Genomic DNA, 16,576 nt, shown 5'->3' with positions numbered 1-16,576 from the left:
GGTTCTGAGAAATGAATGTCCTTGACAAGGTGGATTCCATGCGCCACAATCCCATCGCGTGCGCCAAAAACCCGGGGCAATTCAGGGCAAAACGGTAAAAAGCCGGGAAACCCGACGAAAATGTGATGTTTCGACCCTGAGTAAATGTGCCCCCTTGTGTTCCTTGGTTAAAAAAAAATATTCTACTTGAGGTCCGTAAATTAATAAATTAGAAGTTTCTACTCTCTTAGGTCCCCTTGAGGCTCCATGATCATCGCTAGCCCCTATTCTATTCTACTTCCTGTGTCTAAGCCAATCACTGAGGCAGTTTACTGCTCTGACCAGTGATTGGCTGAACAGACCTTTACTGGTGCTTCCTGTTGTGTTGGGAGACACAGGAAGTAAATGAAGCCGCGACAACAAACAGTGGGAGGAGGCGGAGAAAGTTAGAAATATTTTTATTATTTTAGTGATTTCCCCTGTAGAGCCCCTAGATTTTTTTTGTACCAGACAAACCCTTTGGGGGAGATTTATCCGAAATGTTTGAGGTAAAACTGTTCTAGTTGCCCATGGAAACCAATCAGAACTCAGCTTTAGTTTATAAACAGCTGTTGGAAAAATGAAAGCTCAGCACTGATTGGTTGGTAGAACAGTTCTGTTCTCAGACACTTCTGACAAATCTCTCTCTTTACCTTTATTAGGCCTCATGCAGGTGACTGTTTTTTTAAAAGGAAAAAACGGCCACCACAAGTTTTATTTTGCGTCTATAAAAACGGCCCCATTAACTTCAAATATGGGAAATAGGAAAAGGGAAATAAAAAATGTAAATATGGCAATGTATCTGACCACCGTATTTCTCACTTCACTGTGAAATGGCCGTCAGAACGCAACGTAAAATTAGAAAATGCCCTATTTTTATGTTTTTTTGGTAGGGTATCTCCATAGATGTCTATTGAAATGCAAAAAAACAGGCTGCATTCGGTGTTGTCCACCATTATGGCCCGTTTTTGCAGTGGGTTGCCCAGGAGACCAGGCTATATGATTCTGTATTTTTTACGGATATGGCTCATTTACAGTGGCACATGGGTTACGTATGGGTGACATGACCCATATGTGCCCACAAAAACAGGAGCGCAAAATGAATATGGTTGTGTGCTTGAAGCCTTAAACTGAGATGGTTAATTTTTGCATTGTTTCTCTACATGGTTTGGTCTCCTTGGACCACTGGATGTCACCTCTTCTTACGTCACAAGTTCTATACTGTTTTCTGAGGAAGCCCCTGATTGGCTGATGAGGTCACAAGAAGCCTGGTTAAGCTGCACAACATGGGAACCTGTGGTGGGTAAGTAGAGTTTCTATTTTTGTCACTCCTGCTCTGTACTCCAGTACACCTCTCTGAGAGTTACATAAACATCATAGGAAAACATATTTGTCCACTTCTGTGACTCCCTGCACAGTGGGCAGGACAGTCTGCTGATCTAAAGGTCTGATAGTATTTCCGCTTAAATGAGTGTTTCTAACCAAATACACATTGTACACACTGAGCTGTTAAGCTACATCTCTGATGGATCCTTCCAACCAGTAGTGAGGGTAAGGAGCATCTACAGACAAAAAATAAGCAAAATGTAATAAAAACCTATTTGGGAAATCTGTCCTGCCGGTGTACATAACCTTTAACTTCTCAACTAGAATAGTCATATAAAAATTATATCTTTAATGTTTACTATCAAGATGTTGGAGGGTAAAGTAACTTTTGTCCTAGATGCAATGTACACAACAGGGTGCAAGCAGACTTTACTGACTTCTTCTGAAAAATTGTGTGTAGTAGTGTGAGGAGGAGATGTGTGTACTGTACCTGTGCTGTGTATACCTGTCATGGTGTAGTAGTAGTGGTGTGAGGAGGATATATGTGTACTGTACCTGTGCTGTGTATACCTGTCATGGTGTAGTAGTAGTAGTGTGAGGAGGAGATGTGTGTACTGTACCTGTGCTGTGTATACCTGTCATGGTGTAGTAGTAGTGTGAGAAGTAGATGTGTGTACTGTACCTGTGCTGTGTATACCTGTCATGGTGTAGTAGTAGTAGTGTGAGGAGGAGATGTGTGTACTGTACTTGTGCTGTGTATACCTGTCATGGTGTAGTAGTAGTAGTGTGAGGAGGAGATGTGTGTACTGTACCTGTGCTGTGTATACCTGTCATGGTGTAGTAGTAGTGTGAGGAGATGTGTGTACTGTACCTGTGCTGTGTATACCTGTCATGGTGTAGTAGTGGTGCGAGGAAGTGATGTGTGTACTGTACCTGTGCTGTGTATACCTGTCATGGTGTAGTAGTAGTAGTAGTGTGAGGAGGAGATGTGTGTACTGTACCTGTGCTGTGTAGACCTGTCATGGTGTAGTAGTAGTGTGAGGAGGAGATGTGTGTACTGTACCTGTGCTGTGTATACCTGTCATGGTGTAGTAGTAGTAGTGTGAGGAGGAGATGTGTGTACTGTACCTGTGCTGTGTATACCTGTCATGGTGTAGTAGTAGTAATGTGAGGAGGAGATGTGTGTACTGTACCTGTGCTGTGTATACCTGTCATGGTGTAGTAGTAGTGTGAGGAGGAGATGTGTGTACTGTACCTGTGCTGTGTATACCTGTCATGGTGTAGTAGTAGTAGTGTGAGGAGGAGATGTGTGTACTGTACCTGTGCTGTGTATACCTGTCATGGTGTAGTAGTAGTAGTGTGAGGAGGAGATGTGTGTACTGTACCTGTGCTGTGTATACCTGTCATGGTGTAGTAGTAGTGTGATAAGGAGATGTGTGTACTGTACCTGTGCTGTGTATACCTGTCATGGTGTAGTAGTAGTGTGAGGAGGAGATGTGTGTACTGTACCTGTGCTGTGTATACCTGTCATGGAGTAGTAGTAGTGTGAGGAGGAGATGTGTGTACTGTACCTGTGCTGTATATACCTGTCATGGTGTAGTAGTAGTAGTGTGAGGAGGAGATGTGTGTACTGTACCTGTGCTATGTATACCTGTCATGGTGTAGTAGTAGTAGTGTGAGGAGGAGATGTGTGTACTGTGCCTGTGCTGTGTATACCTGTCATGGTGTAGTAGTAGTAGTGTGAGGAGGAGATGTGTGTACTGTACCTGTACTGTGTATACCTGTCATGGTGTAGTAGTAGTAGTGTGAGGAGGAGATGTGTGTACTGTACCTGTGCTGTGTATACCTGTCATGGTGTAGTAGTAGTAGTGTGAGGAGGAGATGTGTGTACTGTACCTGTGCTGTGTATACCTGTCATGGAGTAGTAGTAGTGTGAGGAGGAGATGTGTGTACTGTACCTGTGCTGTGTATACCTGTCATGGTGTAGTAGTAGTAGTGTGAGGAGGAGATGTGTGTACTGTACCTGTGCTGTGTATACCTGTCATGGTGTAGTAGTAGTAGTAGTAGTGTGAGGAGGAGATGTGTGTATTGTACCTGTGCTGTGTAGACCTGTCATGGTGTAGTAGTAGTGTGAGGAGGAGAAGTGTGTACTGTACCTGTGCTGTGTATACCTGTCATGGTGTAGTAGTAGTAGTAGTGTGAGGAGGAGATGTGTGTACTGTACCTGTGCTGTATATACCTGTCATGTTGTAGTAGTAGTAGTGTGAGGAGGACATGTGTGTACTGTACCTGTGCTGTGTATACCTGTCATGGTGTAGTAGTAGTAGTGTGAGGAGGAGATATGTGTACTGTACCTGTGCTGTGTATACCTGTCATGGTGTAGTAGTAGTAGTGTGAGGAGATGTGTGTACTGTACCTGTGCTGTGTATACCTGTCATGGTGTAGTAGTAGTAGTGTGAGGAGGAGATGTGTGTACTGTACCTGTGCTGTGTATACCTGTCATGGTGTAGTAGTAGTAGTGTGAGGAGATGTGTGTACTGTACCTGTGCTGTGTATACCTGTCATGGTGTAGTAGTAGTAGTGTGAGGAGGAGATATGTGTACTGTACCTGTGCTGTGTATACCTGTCATGGAGCAGTAGTAGTGTGAGGAGGAGATGTGTGTACTGTACCTGTGCTGTGTATACCTGTCATGGTGTAGTAGTAGTAGTAGTGTGAGGAGGAGATGTGTATACTGTACCTGTGCTGTGTATACCTGTCATGGTGTAGTAGTAGTAGTGTGAGGAGGAGATGTGTGTACTGTACCTGTGCTGTGTATACCTGTCGTGGTGTAGTAGTAGTAGTAGTGTGAGGAGGAGATGTGTGTACTGTACCTGTGCTGTGTATACCTGTCATGGTGTAGTAGTAGTAGTAGTGTGTGGAGGAGATTTGTGTACTGTACCTGTGCTGTGTGTTATGGTGTAGTAGTAGTAGTAGTAGTGGGTGGAGGAGATGTGTGTACTGTACCTGTGCTGTGTGTTATGGTGTAGTAATAGTAGTGTGAGGAGGAGATGTGTGTACTGTACCTGTGCTGTGTATACCTGTCATGGTGTAGTAGTAGTAGTAGTAGTGTGAGGAGGAGATATGTGTACTGTACCTGTGCTGTGTATACCTGTCATGGAGCAGTAGTAGTGTGAGGAGGAGATGTGTGTACTGTACCTGTGCTGTGTATACCTGTCATGGTGTAGTAGTAGTAGTAGTGTGAGGAGGAGATGTGTGTACTGTACCTGTGCTGTGTATACCTGTCATGGTGTAGTAGTAGTAGTGTGAGGAGGAGATGTGTGTACTGTACCTGTGCTGTGTATACCTGTCATGGTGTAGTAGTAGTAGTGTGAGGAGGAGATGTGTGTACTGTACCTGTGCTGTGTATACCTGTCATGGTGTAGTAGTAGTGTGAGGAGGAGATGTGTGTACTGTACCTGTGCTGTGTGTTATGGTGTAGTAGTAGTAGTAGTAGTAGTGTGAGGAGGAGATGTGTGTACTGTACCTGTGCAGTGTATACCTGTCATGGTGTAGTAGTAGTAGTGTGAGGAGGAGATGTGTGTACTGTACCTGTGCTGTGTATGCCTGTCATGGTGTAGTAGTAGTAGTAGTAGTGGGTGGAGGAGATGTGTGTACTGTACCTGTGCTGTGTATGCCTGTCATGGTGTAGTAGTAGTAGTGTGAGGAGGAGATGTGTGTACTGTACCTGTGCTGTGTATACCTGTCATGGTGTAGTAGTAGTAGTGTGAGGAGGAGATGTGTGTACTGTACTTGTGCTGTGTATACCTGTCATGGTGTAGTAGTAGTGTGAGGAGGAGATGTGTGTACTGTACCTGTGCTGTGTATACCTGTCATGGTGTAGTAGTAGTAGTAGTGTGAGGAGGAGATGTGTGTACTGTACCTGTGCTGTGTATACCTGTCATGGTGTAGTAGTAGTAGTGTGAGGAGGAGATGTGTGTACTGTACCTGTGCTGTGTATACCTGTCATGGTGTAGTAGTAGTGTGAGGAGATGTGTGTACTGTACCTGTGCTGTATATACCTGTCATGGTGTAGTAGTAGTAGTAGTAGTAGTGTGAGGAGGAGATGTGTGTACTGTACCTGTGCTGTGTATACCTGTCATGGTGTAGTAGTAGTGTGAGGAGGAGATGTGTGTACTGTACCTGTGCTGTGTATACCTGTCATGGTGTAGTAGTAGTAGTGTGAGGAGGAGATGTGTGTACTGTACTTGTGCTGTGTATACCTGTCATGGTGTAGTAGTAGTAGTAGTAGTGTGAGGAGGAGATGTGTGTACTGTACCTGTGCTGTGTATACCTGTCATGGTGTAGTAGTAGTGTGAGGAGGAGATGTGTGTACTGTACCTGTGCTGTGTATACCTGTCATGGTGTAGTAGTAGTGTGAGGAGGAGATGTGTGTACTGTACCTGTGCTGTGTAGACCTGTCATGGTGTAGTAGTAGTAGTGTGAGGAGGAGATGTGTGTACTGTACCTGTGCTGTGTATACCTGTCATGGTGTAGTAGTAGTAGTAGTAGTGTGAGGATGAGATGTGTGTACTGTACCTGTGCTGTGTATACCTGTCATGGTGTAGTAGTAGTGGTGTGAGGAGGAGATGTGTGTACTGTACCTGTGCTGTGTATACCTGTCATGGTGTAGTAGTAGTAGTAGTGTGAGGAGGAGATGTGTGTACTGTACCTGTGCTGTGTATACCTGTCATGGTGTAGTAGTAGTAGTAGTAGTGTGAGGAGGAGATGTGTGTACTGTACCTGTGCTGTGTGTTATGGTGTAGTAGTAGTAGTAGTAGTAGTGTGTGGAGGAGATGTGTGTACTGTACCTGTGCTGTGTGTTATGGTGTAGTAGTAGTAGTAGTAGTAGTGTGAGGAGGAGATGTGTGTACTGTACCTGTGCTGTGTATACCTGTCATGGTGTAGTAGTAGTAGTGTGAGGAGGAGATGTGTGTACTGTACCTGTGCTGTGTATACCTGTCATGGTGTAGTAGTAGTGTGAGGAGGAGATGTGTGTACTGTACCTGTGCTGTGTATACCTGTCATGGTGTAGTAGTAGTGTGAGGAGGAGATGTGTGTACTGTACCTGTGCTGTGTATACCTGTCATGGTGTAGTAGTAGTAGTAGTGTGAGGAGGAGATGTGTGTACTGTACCTGTGCTGTGTATACCTGTCATGGTGTAGTAGTAGTAGTGTGAGGAGGAGATGTGTGTACTGTACCTGTGCTGTGTATACCTGTCATGGTGTAGTAGTAGTGTGAGGAGGAGATGTGTGTACTGTACCTGTGCTGTGTATACCTGTCATGGTGTAGTAGTAGTAGTGTGAGGAGGAGATGTGTGTACTGTACCTGTGCTGTGTATACCTGTCATGGTGTAGTAGTAGTAGTAGTGTGAGGAGGAGATGTGTGTACTGTACCTGTGCTGTGTGTATCGGTTATGGTGTAGTAGTAGTGTGAGGAGGAGATGTGTGTACTGTACCTGTGCTGTGTGTATCGGTTATGGTGTAGTAGTAGTAGTAGTAGTGTGAGGAGGAGATGTGTGTACTGTACCTGTGCTGTGTGTATCGGTTATGGTGTAGTAGTGTGAGGTTGAAGTAGAATGATGCATACAAGTTTATATGTAAGATGTTGTAGCTGTATGGGGATATTTGAAGTTAGGGGGTGAGGGATTGGCCACCTACGGGGACCTGATCAGTTCTAAGGGCCAAAGACTATCCATACCTAGAAGGGAAGACATGATGGGCCGTGCAGATAGTACGCTGAAGCCAGCAGTGACACTCAAGGGTCACATCGCTCTGGCGTTAAGTGTCATTAATAGACTCTCTGTGTGCATTGTGCTCGCTCCTCATTACCGGGAAAATAATGCTAATTAGTCCCAACAAAACTGGTTCGCTTAAGGCGCGCACTCGGTCCTTCTTGGATAATTGTTGGCCCTTTGAAGCCATGATGTAAACTAACAATTTGCTCTGTAATTGCTCAATTACAATATTTAATGGTTGTTTTCCACTGGTTTTTGTGACTGTGGATTCGGAGAATAAACAGAGGCCCACTCAGGGGCTGACCCATTCCTGGTGGCGATTTCTACCTTCAGAACGTCACATTGCTACACATTCATGCGTCACCTGCAAAAATATCGGTCCCTCTTCTGAAGAAGTGTGTTTCCATAATCTAACTAAGTTGGTACATGGTAGATCAGTCCAAATATGTGTCGTATGGGTAGAAATTGATTTTCCTGAAAATTAAGACATGGCTGAAACCAGGGGGTTAATGAGGGACCCATAGCGGTACCCAAGCATGTGCTAGTGGTGAATATATGCATCCTCTCTTATTATTGGCAGAATTTCTATTGCTATAGTATGTACTGTATACATTAAGTTACATTACAAGACGAGGTAAGTAAAGAATAAGATGGCTGACACAAGGGGTTGTTTGATGCACCCATAGCGGGACCCAATGGGAACTGTTCCCTCCATTTTATACTAGCTCTTAACTTTTGCATCTCCTTTTCCTCAATGTTGACAGAACATCTTCAGCCCTGTTGTCTTCCAGATCATGCAGTACCCTCTCTAGGAATTGGTAGCAATGGGTGGCACCGCCACCTCCACAAGCCGGTAGACTCCTGGTATGGATGAGCTAGTCACATGTCCTCTGAGAGACTAATGTCACTTGTTTACTGCCTCTTTATTGTTCGCATTGACAATATGGCAGCACAATTAATCTTTGGAGGAATTTATTTGTTACCCAACCCTGGTATGAATCTATACTATGCCAATCCGTGCCACGCCAACATTTTACCTTGGCAGAAACACCGTTAGATGAAGCTTCAATGCTGCGTTTTATCCCTTCTCCTTCTCAATGTCCTTCACATCATCCTTGGCTTCTCTCCGCGCCCCCCTCTATTCTTCTCCTCAGTATCTCCCCCTCCTCCTCCGCCACATCCTGCTGTACCTCATGACAGATTTCCCTTTATACCCTTCTCCATTATCTTCTTATCTGAACGGGTCTCTGTCACCCTGGTCCATAACCATAATGTTTCATGGTGACAACCACCTCCTACAAACTACGCCTCATCCACCCCCCCCCCCCCATCTTCTCCTCACATCCGTGTCTCAAAAATGTTCTCCTCATCAATCTGCTTCCATCTTGGGTACAAGCGTTTTCCTTCTGCTGTCTTCCTCGAAATCTCATTAGAGTCTCGTCCATCGATCTGGCTGACAATAGCACCACCGCCCCTGGCGCATCAGTGCCACCGCACACACAACATCTCCATATACGAGTAGTATACACATAGGTCCATCAGATGCAGAAGGGCCGAGTCTCGTACATCTCAGTGTTACATGACCCAGGACCGCAGGACACTTACTGCATTGCCATCAATCATCTTCCACTCAGCCATCACACAACACAACGACAAATTCAGCTCTGCTACATCGCTATGAACACTGTTTTGGGGTATTGTACAAAGGGGTGTGAAAACTGAGCGTGCCAGACAGAGGAAGGATTGTGTGTGACAGAGAAAGAACTAGGAAGGGACGGATAATGCAGAGAAAACAGGGAGGAGGAGGAGGAGAGGCTCTGTACAGAATGAAGCCTTTGAAGAGGGATGCATGGCACAGACGCGGGCACTGGCAGTATGTGACATAAGGGGGACTGTCACTGTGCCACAGGCAATGGGGGGACAACCCTCACCAAATACATATGAAATAGTAGATAGATATTAGATAGATCGACACATATATAAATATGAGATAGATAGATAGATATGAGATAGATAGATATGAGATAGATAGATAGATAGATAGATAGATAGATAGATAGGTAGATAGAAGATAGATAGATAGATAGATAGATAAATAGATAGATAGATATGAGATAGATAGATAGATAGATAGATAGATAGGAGATAGATAGATAGATAGATAGATAGATAGATAGATAGATAGATAGATATGAGATAGATAGATAGATAGATAGATAGATATGAGATAGATAGATAGATAGATAGATAGGAGATAGATAGATAGATAGATAGATAGATAGATAGATAGATAGATAGGATATAGAGATAGATGATAGATAGATAATATATAATAGACACGTGTGAGGAAAAAGTATGGCATAAACAATCTTCTGTGAAGCCATATGTAAGATAGGCAGCTTGTGGGATGGCACGTGCAGGGATATCGGGCAGGATGCTCCAGGAAATGGCTCATACAAGGCAGTAGGTCTATAGTATCGTGTGACCCAAGACATCATGGAGTGGACAGGCCAAAGGGTGACCCAGCGCCTCATACATATCATATGTGACATGGGGGTACAGAAATTATGTAGGAGAAACAGAGAGGATAGATAATGGATAGATAGATAGATAGATAGATAGATAGATAGATAGGAGATAGATAGATAGATAGATAGATAGATAGATAGATAGATAGATAGTGAGGGAGAATATTGTGTCATGTCAGTGTGGCACATGGCATAGTATATAGCGGTATATACATGATGTGACACCCATGTGGAGGTATAGCATAGATGATGTGTGGCTAATAACATATTATATATAATGGAGCATGTGATGTAGATACATGAATAGGAATAGATAGACTATGTGGTATATAGAAAGGTACTGGCCAAGGTGACATAGGCCAAGTGTCACATGGAAATGTATCCAGGCCTTTATAGAAGTCAGTATCATATATATGGGATAGATCATAGATAGATGATAGATATATGACACGTGACAGGTATAGCTATGCTGTGTGGTCAGCCACTCCCATTCATCTATAAATCAGGGACAATATTGTAATTTGTGTAATGAGTATGTAGCCCTCATACAGGCGTGTCTACATGTACACGCGTGCTCACACGCCCAGTGACTGCCATATCTCTTCTATTGTTCTCAAGAACCCCCTCCCCGCCCCCATGTTCCTGTAGGTACCAGCTGCGACTGGGCTGGGTGTAGTGGTATCAGTCTGTGCTGTGTCTGCATTATTGTACCTCATCACACCCTTCCTAACTCATAATTCTATCTATCTATCTATCTATCTATCTATCTATCTATCTATCTATCATCTAATATCCATCTATCTAACTAGAAAAGCATTCAGCTGCATTAGTTAATTAGGTTTGGGTGCAGAACACGGAATTGATAGATCCTTCCTAATATTCTAGAAATGGTGGAACACCAAAAATTGCAAAAATAATGGGTTACTTTATTCCCCACAGGGACCGTATCTACCTATAAATCTAGTTATAGATAGTTATCTATCTATCTATCCCTTTTATATCCATGTTTCTCTTTTCTGTTTTTTTTTTCATTTCTAAACTTCTTTCTTTATTATCAGTATTGTAGCTATCACGATCTTGCTTTTAAGTTTGTCTATCTCTCTATCTATCTATCTATCTATCTATCTAATATCTATCTCTCCATCTATCTATCTATCTATCTATCTATCTATCTATATCTATCTATCTATCTATCTATCTATCTATCTATCTAATATCTATCTCTCCATCCATCTATCTATCTATCTATCTATCTATCTATCTATCTATCTATCTATCTATTTATCCATCTATCTCTTCATCCATCTATCTCATATCTATCTATCTATCTATCTCATATCTATCTTCTATCTATCTATTGATCTCATATCTATCTATTATCTATCTCCTATCTATCTCGTCATATTCATCTCATATCTATCTATTTATCTATATATCTAATATCTATCTCCTATCTATCTATCTATCTATCTATCTATCTATCTATCTATCTATCTCATATATATCTCCTATCTATCATCTATCTATCTATCTATCTATCTATCTATCTATCTATCTATCTATCTATCTATCTATCTATCTATCTATCTATCTCATATCTATCTCCTATCTATCATCTATCTATCTATCTATCTATCTATCTATCTATCTATCTATCTATCTATCTATCTATCTATCTATCTATCTATCTATCTATCTATCCATCTATCTATCCCTCCATATGGCAGTACCACAGTACCACCATGCTCAGCATCCGCCCCCTCCTCCTATTTTCTGTCCTTCTCATTGCTGCATTGTAAGATGCATTGAAGTCTCAGCTGGGACTCCCCTGGGATTTCTCTTTCCATCCCTCCACCTTCCTCTGCACCTTCTTCTCCTTCTTCCTCCTCCTCTTCTAGCACAGCACAATAAATAACCAAAGCTGCCTCCTTTTTAACCCCTTCCATCACCACACATTTTCCAAAAACCAAAAAAAAAAAAAAGTAAGATGGCGGTACTTACAGTCACCATGCTGAGGGAACGTAGGTTGGATCCTGTAGATTTTCGGTTGCGTCTCTCTTGCCTTCGGGTTCCTTTTCTCAACGTTCTGGCGTCCGAGGTGCGCCTACCCACCCCGCCGCTCCCTTGCCCCCTCCCGGCGGCCGTCACGGGATCGAGACAAGAAACTGGAGCGTGAAAAAAAAAAAACACAAACTGTAAAAAAAAAAAATGCAAAAATTCAAACACTCTGACAGGTATTTCCCCGGCTTCTTGCGAAAAAAAAAATCCAAAAATATTTTAAAAATGGTAGAAAAAGATCCAAAAATAGATATTTCTATAGATAGAAAAAATGGTCTGTATGAGGCAGAAGAAAAAGTGCTTTGCAGGCCGTGAGGGGCTGGGGGGGTGGGGGTCTTTGTCTGGAATGAAAAGGATTGGGGGGGGGGGGCACAAGATTTTGGAGACAGGGATTGAGAGAAAGGGAAGAGGGAAGAGTCTGATGTTATTGGTAATGTCTTAATCCCGTGGTGGTGTCGCCTTCCTCTCCCTTCATGTGAGCGCTGATCCCCCTCTCCTCTCTTATATACGGCTCTGCGGATGGTGCAGCTCTCTCCGTTATTGGGCAGGAGCTGCGGAGGGCGGAGGACATGATGGATCTCTCCCTCCTCTCTCCTTGGCATTTTTTCCCCTTTCTCCTCCTTTTCTTTGCTCCAGGCCCCCTGAGTAGAGGGACATAGAGGAGGGGAGGGTCACACCTGCCACCCAGAGCCCCCATCCATCCATCCATCCATCCATCCCTCCTCTTCCTACATCTCCCCCCATCTATCCTCAGCATCTTGCTGTCCATTTCTCGGGTCCTGTGTAGTGTGTGTGTACATTTCACATCCATTGAATAGCTCCTCAATATCACATAAGTGGAGATCTGACACCCAGCACCCCCGCAGATCAGCCAGTGACACATACAGTGACGTTCTATGTGTAGTGGCCAGACCAGGTTACTGCAGATCAAATCTCATTAACCTGAATTAAAGCTAAGCTGCAAATACTCAGTTCAGCCACTACACAAAGAATGGCGCTGTCTGCTCCCCATTCTCTGAGCCGATATGTGGGAGTGCCGAGCCCCCGACCTGTCCTCAGTATAAGTCATATCATATTCTGCAGCGCTGTGTATAGAATACTCATTACTTCCTTTTCTAGGCTTCCTGTAATAACAAGGACAGAAACCGTATCAAAGTTTTCCAAGACTTTTCTGTTATGGTGGCACCTGGGATTGTCTGGCATAGACACACCGTGCCTACATGTTCACATAACTCCCCCCATGATGGGGACAAGATAAAGCAAGAGGAAGGGAGGATTAAAGGAAGGATGGATGCAGAAAGAGGAGAAGGGAAGGAAATCAGGGAGGAAGTGGTGAATGAAGGGGAACAGTAAAGAAAGAAAGCTCAAAGGAGGAGTGAGGGGAAGAAGAGACAGACATGAGTGAAGAAGGGGGTGTAGAGGGAGAGTCAAATATTATAGGAAGGAAAGAAGTAGTGAAGAATAAAAGGGGAAGGAAGGAAGGAAATAAGAACAGAAGGGAATGGAAAGAAGGATGGAAGGAAGGAAATAGAAAAGAATACAAGGTAATGGAAGGATGGATGAAGGAAATAAGAATAGAAGGGAATTGAAGGAAGGATGGAAGGAAGGAAATAATAATAGAAGGGAATGGAAGGAAGGATGGAAGGAAATAAGAATAGAAGGGAAAGGAAGGAAGGATGGAAGGAAATAGAGAAGAATACAAGGTAATGGAAGGATGGAAGGAAGGAAATAAGAGTAGATGGGAATGGAAGGAAGGATGGAAGGAAATAAGAATAGAAGGGAATGGGAGGAAGGATGGAAGGAAGGAAATAAAGAAGAATAGAAGGGAATGGAAGGAAGAAACTAAAAAAGGAAGGAAGGGGGAAATGAGTGAGGAAAGAATACAGGACTTATTGAATTGTGACAGGGAATTGTAGTAAAGTGTATGGACACCAAGAAAAAGGAGAACAAGGCAGATATTAAGAAATAAGGAATCAAAACAAATGGGGAAAGAGAACAAATCAGGAAGGAATGAAAAGCAGCTGGAAGGGAAAGTGAAGAGGGAGGGAAGAATCACAAAAGGAAGAAAAAAAGAGACTATTGTAAAAGAGGCCGAAGGTAGGGAAGGGGAAGTAAAGAGGAGGAACGAAAATGAAGGGAGGAAGGGATGGAAGGGAAGAAATAAAGAAGAGAGGATGGAGGGAAGTGATAATAGTTATAGTAGGAGAAGAAGGAAGGGAAAAAAAGCCGGGAGAGTAAAGAAATGAAAAGAGGAAAAAGGGAGGAAAGAAGGAAAAAGAAGAAACAAGTAACAAAAAAGGAAGGGAAGAAAGTAGCCTGGAAGATAATGAGGACAGAATAAAGGGATTAATAAAGAGGGAGAAGGAAGGAGAGGAAAGAAGGAATGAAGAAGAGTAAAAGATAGTAGACTGAAATAATGAAGACAGGAGGGTAAGAAAGATGGTGAAGAAAGGCAAGACAGAGGTAAAGAAGGAAGGGGAAAGAAAGGGAAGGGAGAGGAATGAAGGAATGGGTAAGGAAGGAAGGGGAGAGGATTGAAGGTGAAGGATGAAAGGGGGTGGGATGGAAGGAAGGAATGGAAGAAAGAAAGAAAGAAAGAAAGAAAGAAGAGAAAGAAAGAAAGAAAGAAAGAAAGAGAAAGAAAGAAAGAAAGAAAGAAAGAGAAAGAAAGAAAGAAAGAAAGAAAGAGAAAGAAAGAGAAAGAAAGAAAGAAAGAGAAAGAAAGAAAGAAAGAAAGAGAAAGAAAGAAAGAAAGAAAGAAAGAAAGAAAGAGAAAGAAAGAAAGAGAAAGAAAGAAAGAAAGAGAAAGAAAGAAAGAAAGAACAAAAGAACGGATGCAGGAGTAGTGAAAACAAATCTATAGAGGTAAAAGGAAAGGGAAATGAGGTAAGAAATATGGAGGAAGTTGGAAGAGAAGATGGAGGGAATAAGAAGGGAGGAGACTGCGAGCCCTGTACTGCAGCCTGCTATTCTGCGCTGTGTGAATAGTGTATGGGTGGGGGTGTAGGTGGGGGTGGGGCCCCTGTGTGTAAGACTATGGTCAGTGATGTGCTGTGACTTTCCCCCTGGTAGTGCATTGTATAGGAGACAATATAGTGGCCATACAGTGCAGGGTGGGGAGGGGGCACATCCTTCCAGCTGTGCCAGTGTCCAGCACCTGCCACTACCCCCATTATATAACTATACCATGTGCAGGACATCCCAGGCTGCTGGTATCTGTAGTGGCACTCATCATATATATACATGTGCACCAGCTATTCACTATACATATGGTATTGCCCCTGTGGATAACCTGTTTAGGGCTCCAGTCCATGTTGTTGGATTCATGACAGCTGGAGACAAGTTATTCTATACCAGAGCCCCACATCTGCTGCTCTCCACTGTCCATGGTACTGAACATAGAGTCCTGTGCCACAACCTACATATACTGCTTCTCCTATGCTTAAGGGACAGTGTTATAGTAGTTATATTCTTGTACATAGGGGCAGTATTATAGTAGTTATATTCTTGTACATAGGAGGCAGTATTATAGTAGTTATATTCTTGTACATAGGGGGCAGTATTATAGTAGTTATATACTTGTACATAGGGGCAGTATTATAGTAGTTATATTCTTGTACATAGGGGGCAGTATTATAGTAGTTATATTCCTGTACATAGGGGCAGTATTATAGTAGTTATATTCTTGTACATAGGAGCAGTATTATAGTAGTTATATTCTTGTACATAGGGGGCAGTATTATAGTAGTTATATCCCTGTACATAGGGGGCAGTATTATAGTAGTTATATTCTTGTACATAGGGGCAGTATTATAGTAGTTATATTCTTGTACATAGGAGCAGTATTATAGTAGTTATATTCTTGTACATAGGGGGCGGTATTATAGTAGTTATATTCTTGTACATAGGGGGCAGTATTATAGTAGTTATATCCCTGTACATAGGGGGCAGTATTATAGTAGTTATATTCTTGTACATAGGGGGCAGTATTATAGTAGTTATATTCCTGCACATAGGGGGCAGTATTATAGTAGTTATATTCTTGTACATAGGGAGCAGTATTATAGTAGTTATATTCCTGCACATAGGGGGCAGTATTATAGTAGTTATATTCTTGTACATAGGGGACAGTATTATAGTAGTTATATTCTTGTACATAGGGGGCAGTATTATAGTAGTTATATTCTTGTACATAGGAGCAGTATTATAGTAGTTATATTCTTGTACATAGGGGGCAGTATTATAGTAGTTATATTCTTGTACATAGGGGGCAGTATTATAGTAGTTCTATTCTTGTACACAGGGGGCAGTATTATAGTAGTTCTATTCTTGTACATAGGGGGGGGGGAGTATTATAGTAGTTATATTCCTGTACATAGGGAGCAGTATTATAGTAGTTATATTCCTGTACATAGGGGGCGGTATTATAGTAGTTATATTCTTGTACATAGGGGGCAGTATTATAGTAGTTATATTCTCTTACATAGGGGCAGTATTATAGTAGTTATATTCTTGTACATAGGGGACAGTATTATAGTAGTCATATTCTATTATAATACATAGGGGGCAGTATTATAGTAGTTATATTCTTGTACATAGGAGCAGTATTATAGTAGTTATATTCTTGTACATAGGGGGCAGTATTATAGTAGTTATATTCTTGTACATAGGGGGCAGTATTATAGTAGTTCTATTCTTGTACACAGGGGGCAGTATTATAGTAGTTCTATTCTTGTACATAGGGGGGGGAGTATTATAGTAGTTATATTCCTGTACATAGGGAGCAGTATTATAGTAGTTATATTCCTGTACATAGGGGGCAGTATTATAGTAGTTATATTCTTGTACATAGGGGGCAGTATTATAGTAGTT

At 42.3% G+C, this 16,576-nt stretch overlaps 1 protein-coding gene across 5 annotated transcripts in view; it reads right to left on the bottom strand.

Annotated features, from left to right (window-relative positions):
• ELAVL3 (ELAV like RNA binding protein 3) overlaps nucleotides 1-12,190 on the bottom strand; it is a 39,346-nt gene extending 27,156 nt beyond the window's left edge. For all 5 annotated transcript variants that reach the window (XM_072149617.1, XM_072149619.1, XM_072149620.1 and 2 more), the window contains exon 1: nucleotides 11,648-12,190. In XM_072149617.1, coding sequence (XP_072005718.1) covers nucleotides 11,648-11,656 — 9 coding nt within the window. In that variant the 5' untranslated portion in view covers nucleotides 11,657-12,190. The remainder of the gene's footprint in view (nucleotides 1-11,647) is intronic.
• Nucleotides 12,191-16,576: the final 4,386 nt, after the last annotated feature.

The sequence above is a fragment of the Engystomops pustulosus genome, chromosome 4, assembly GCF_040894005.1.
Source record: "Engystomops pustulosus chromosome 4, aEngPut4.maternal, whole genome shotgun sequence".
In the NCBI taxonomy this organism is placed as follows: domain Eukaryota; kingdom Metazoa; phylum Chordata; class Amphibia; order Anura; family Leptodactylidae; genus Engystomops; species Engystomops pustulosus.
Note: the sequence above shows the minus strand (reverse complement) of the source record. Positions and strands in the feature narration are given on the sequence as shown.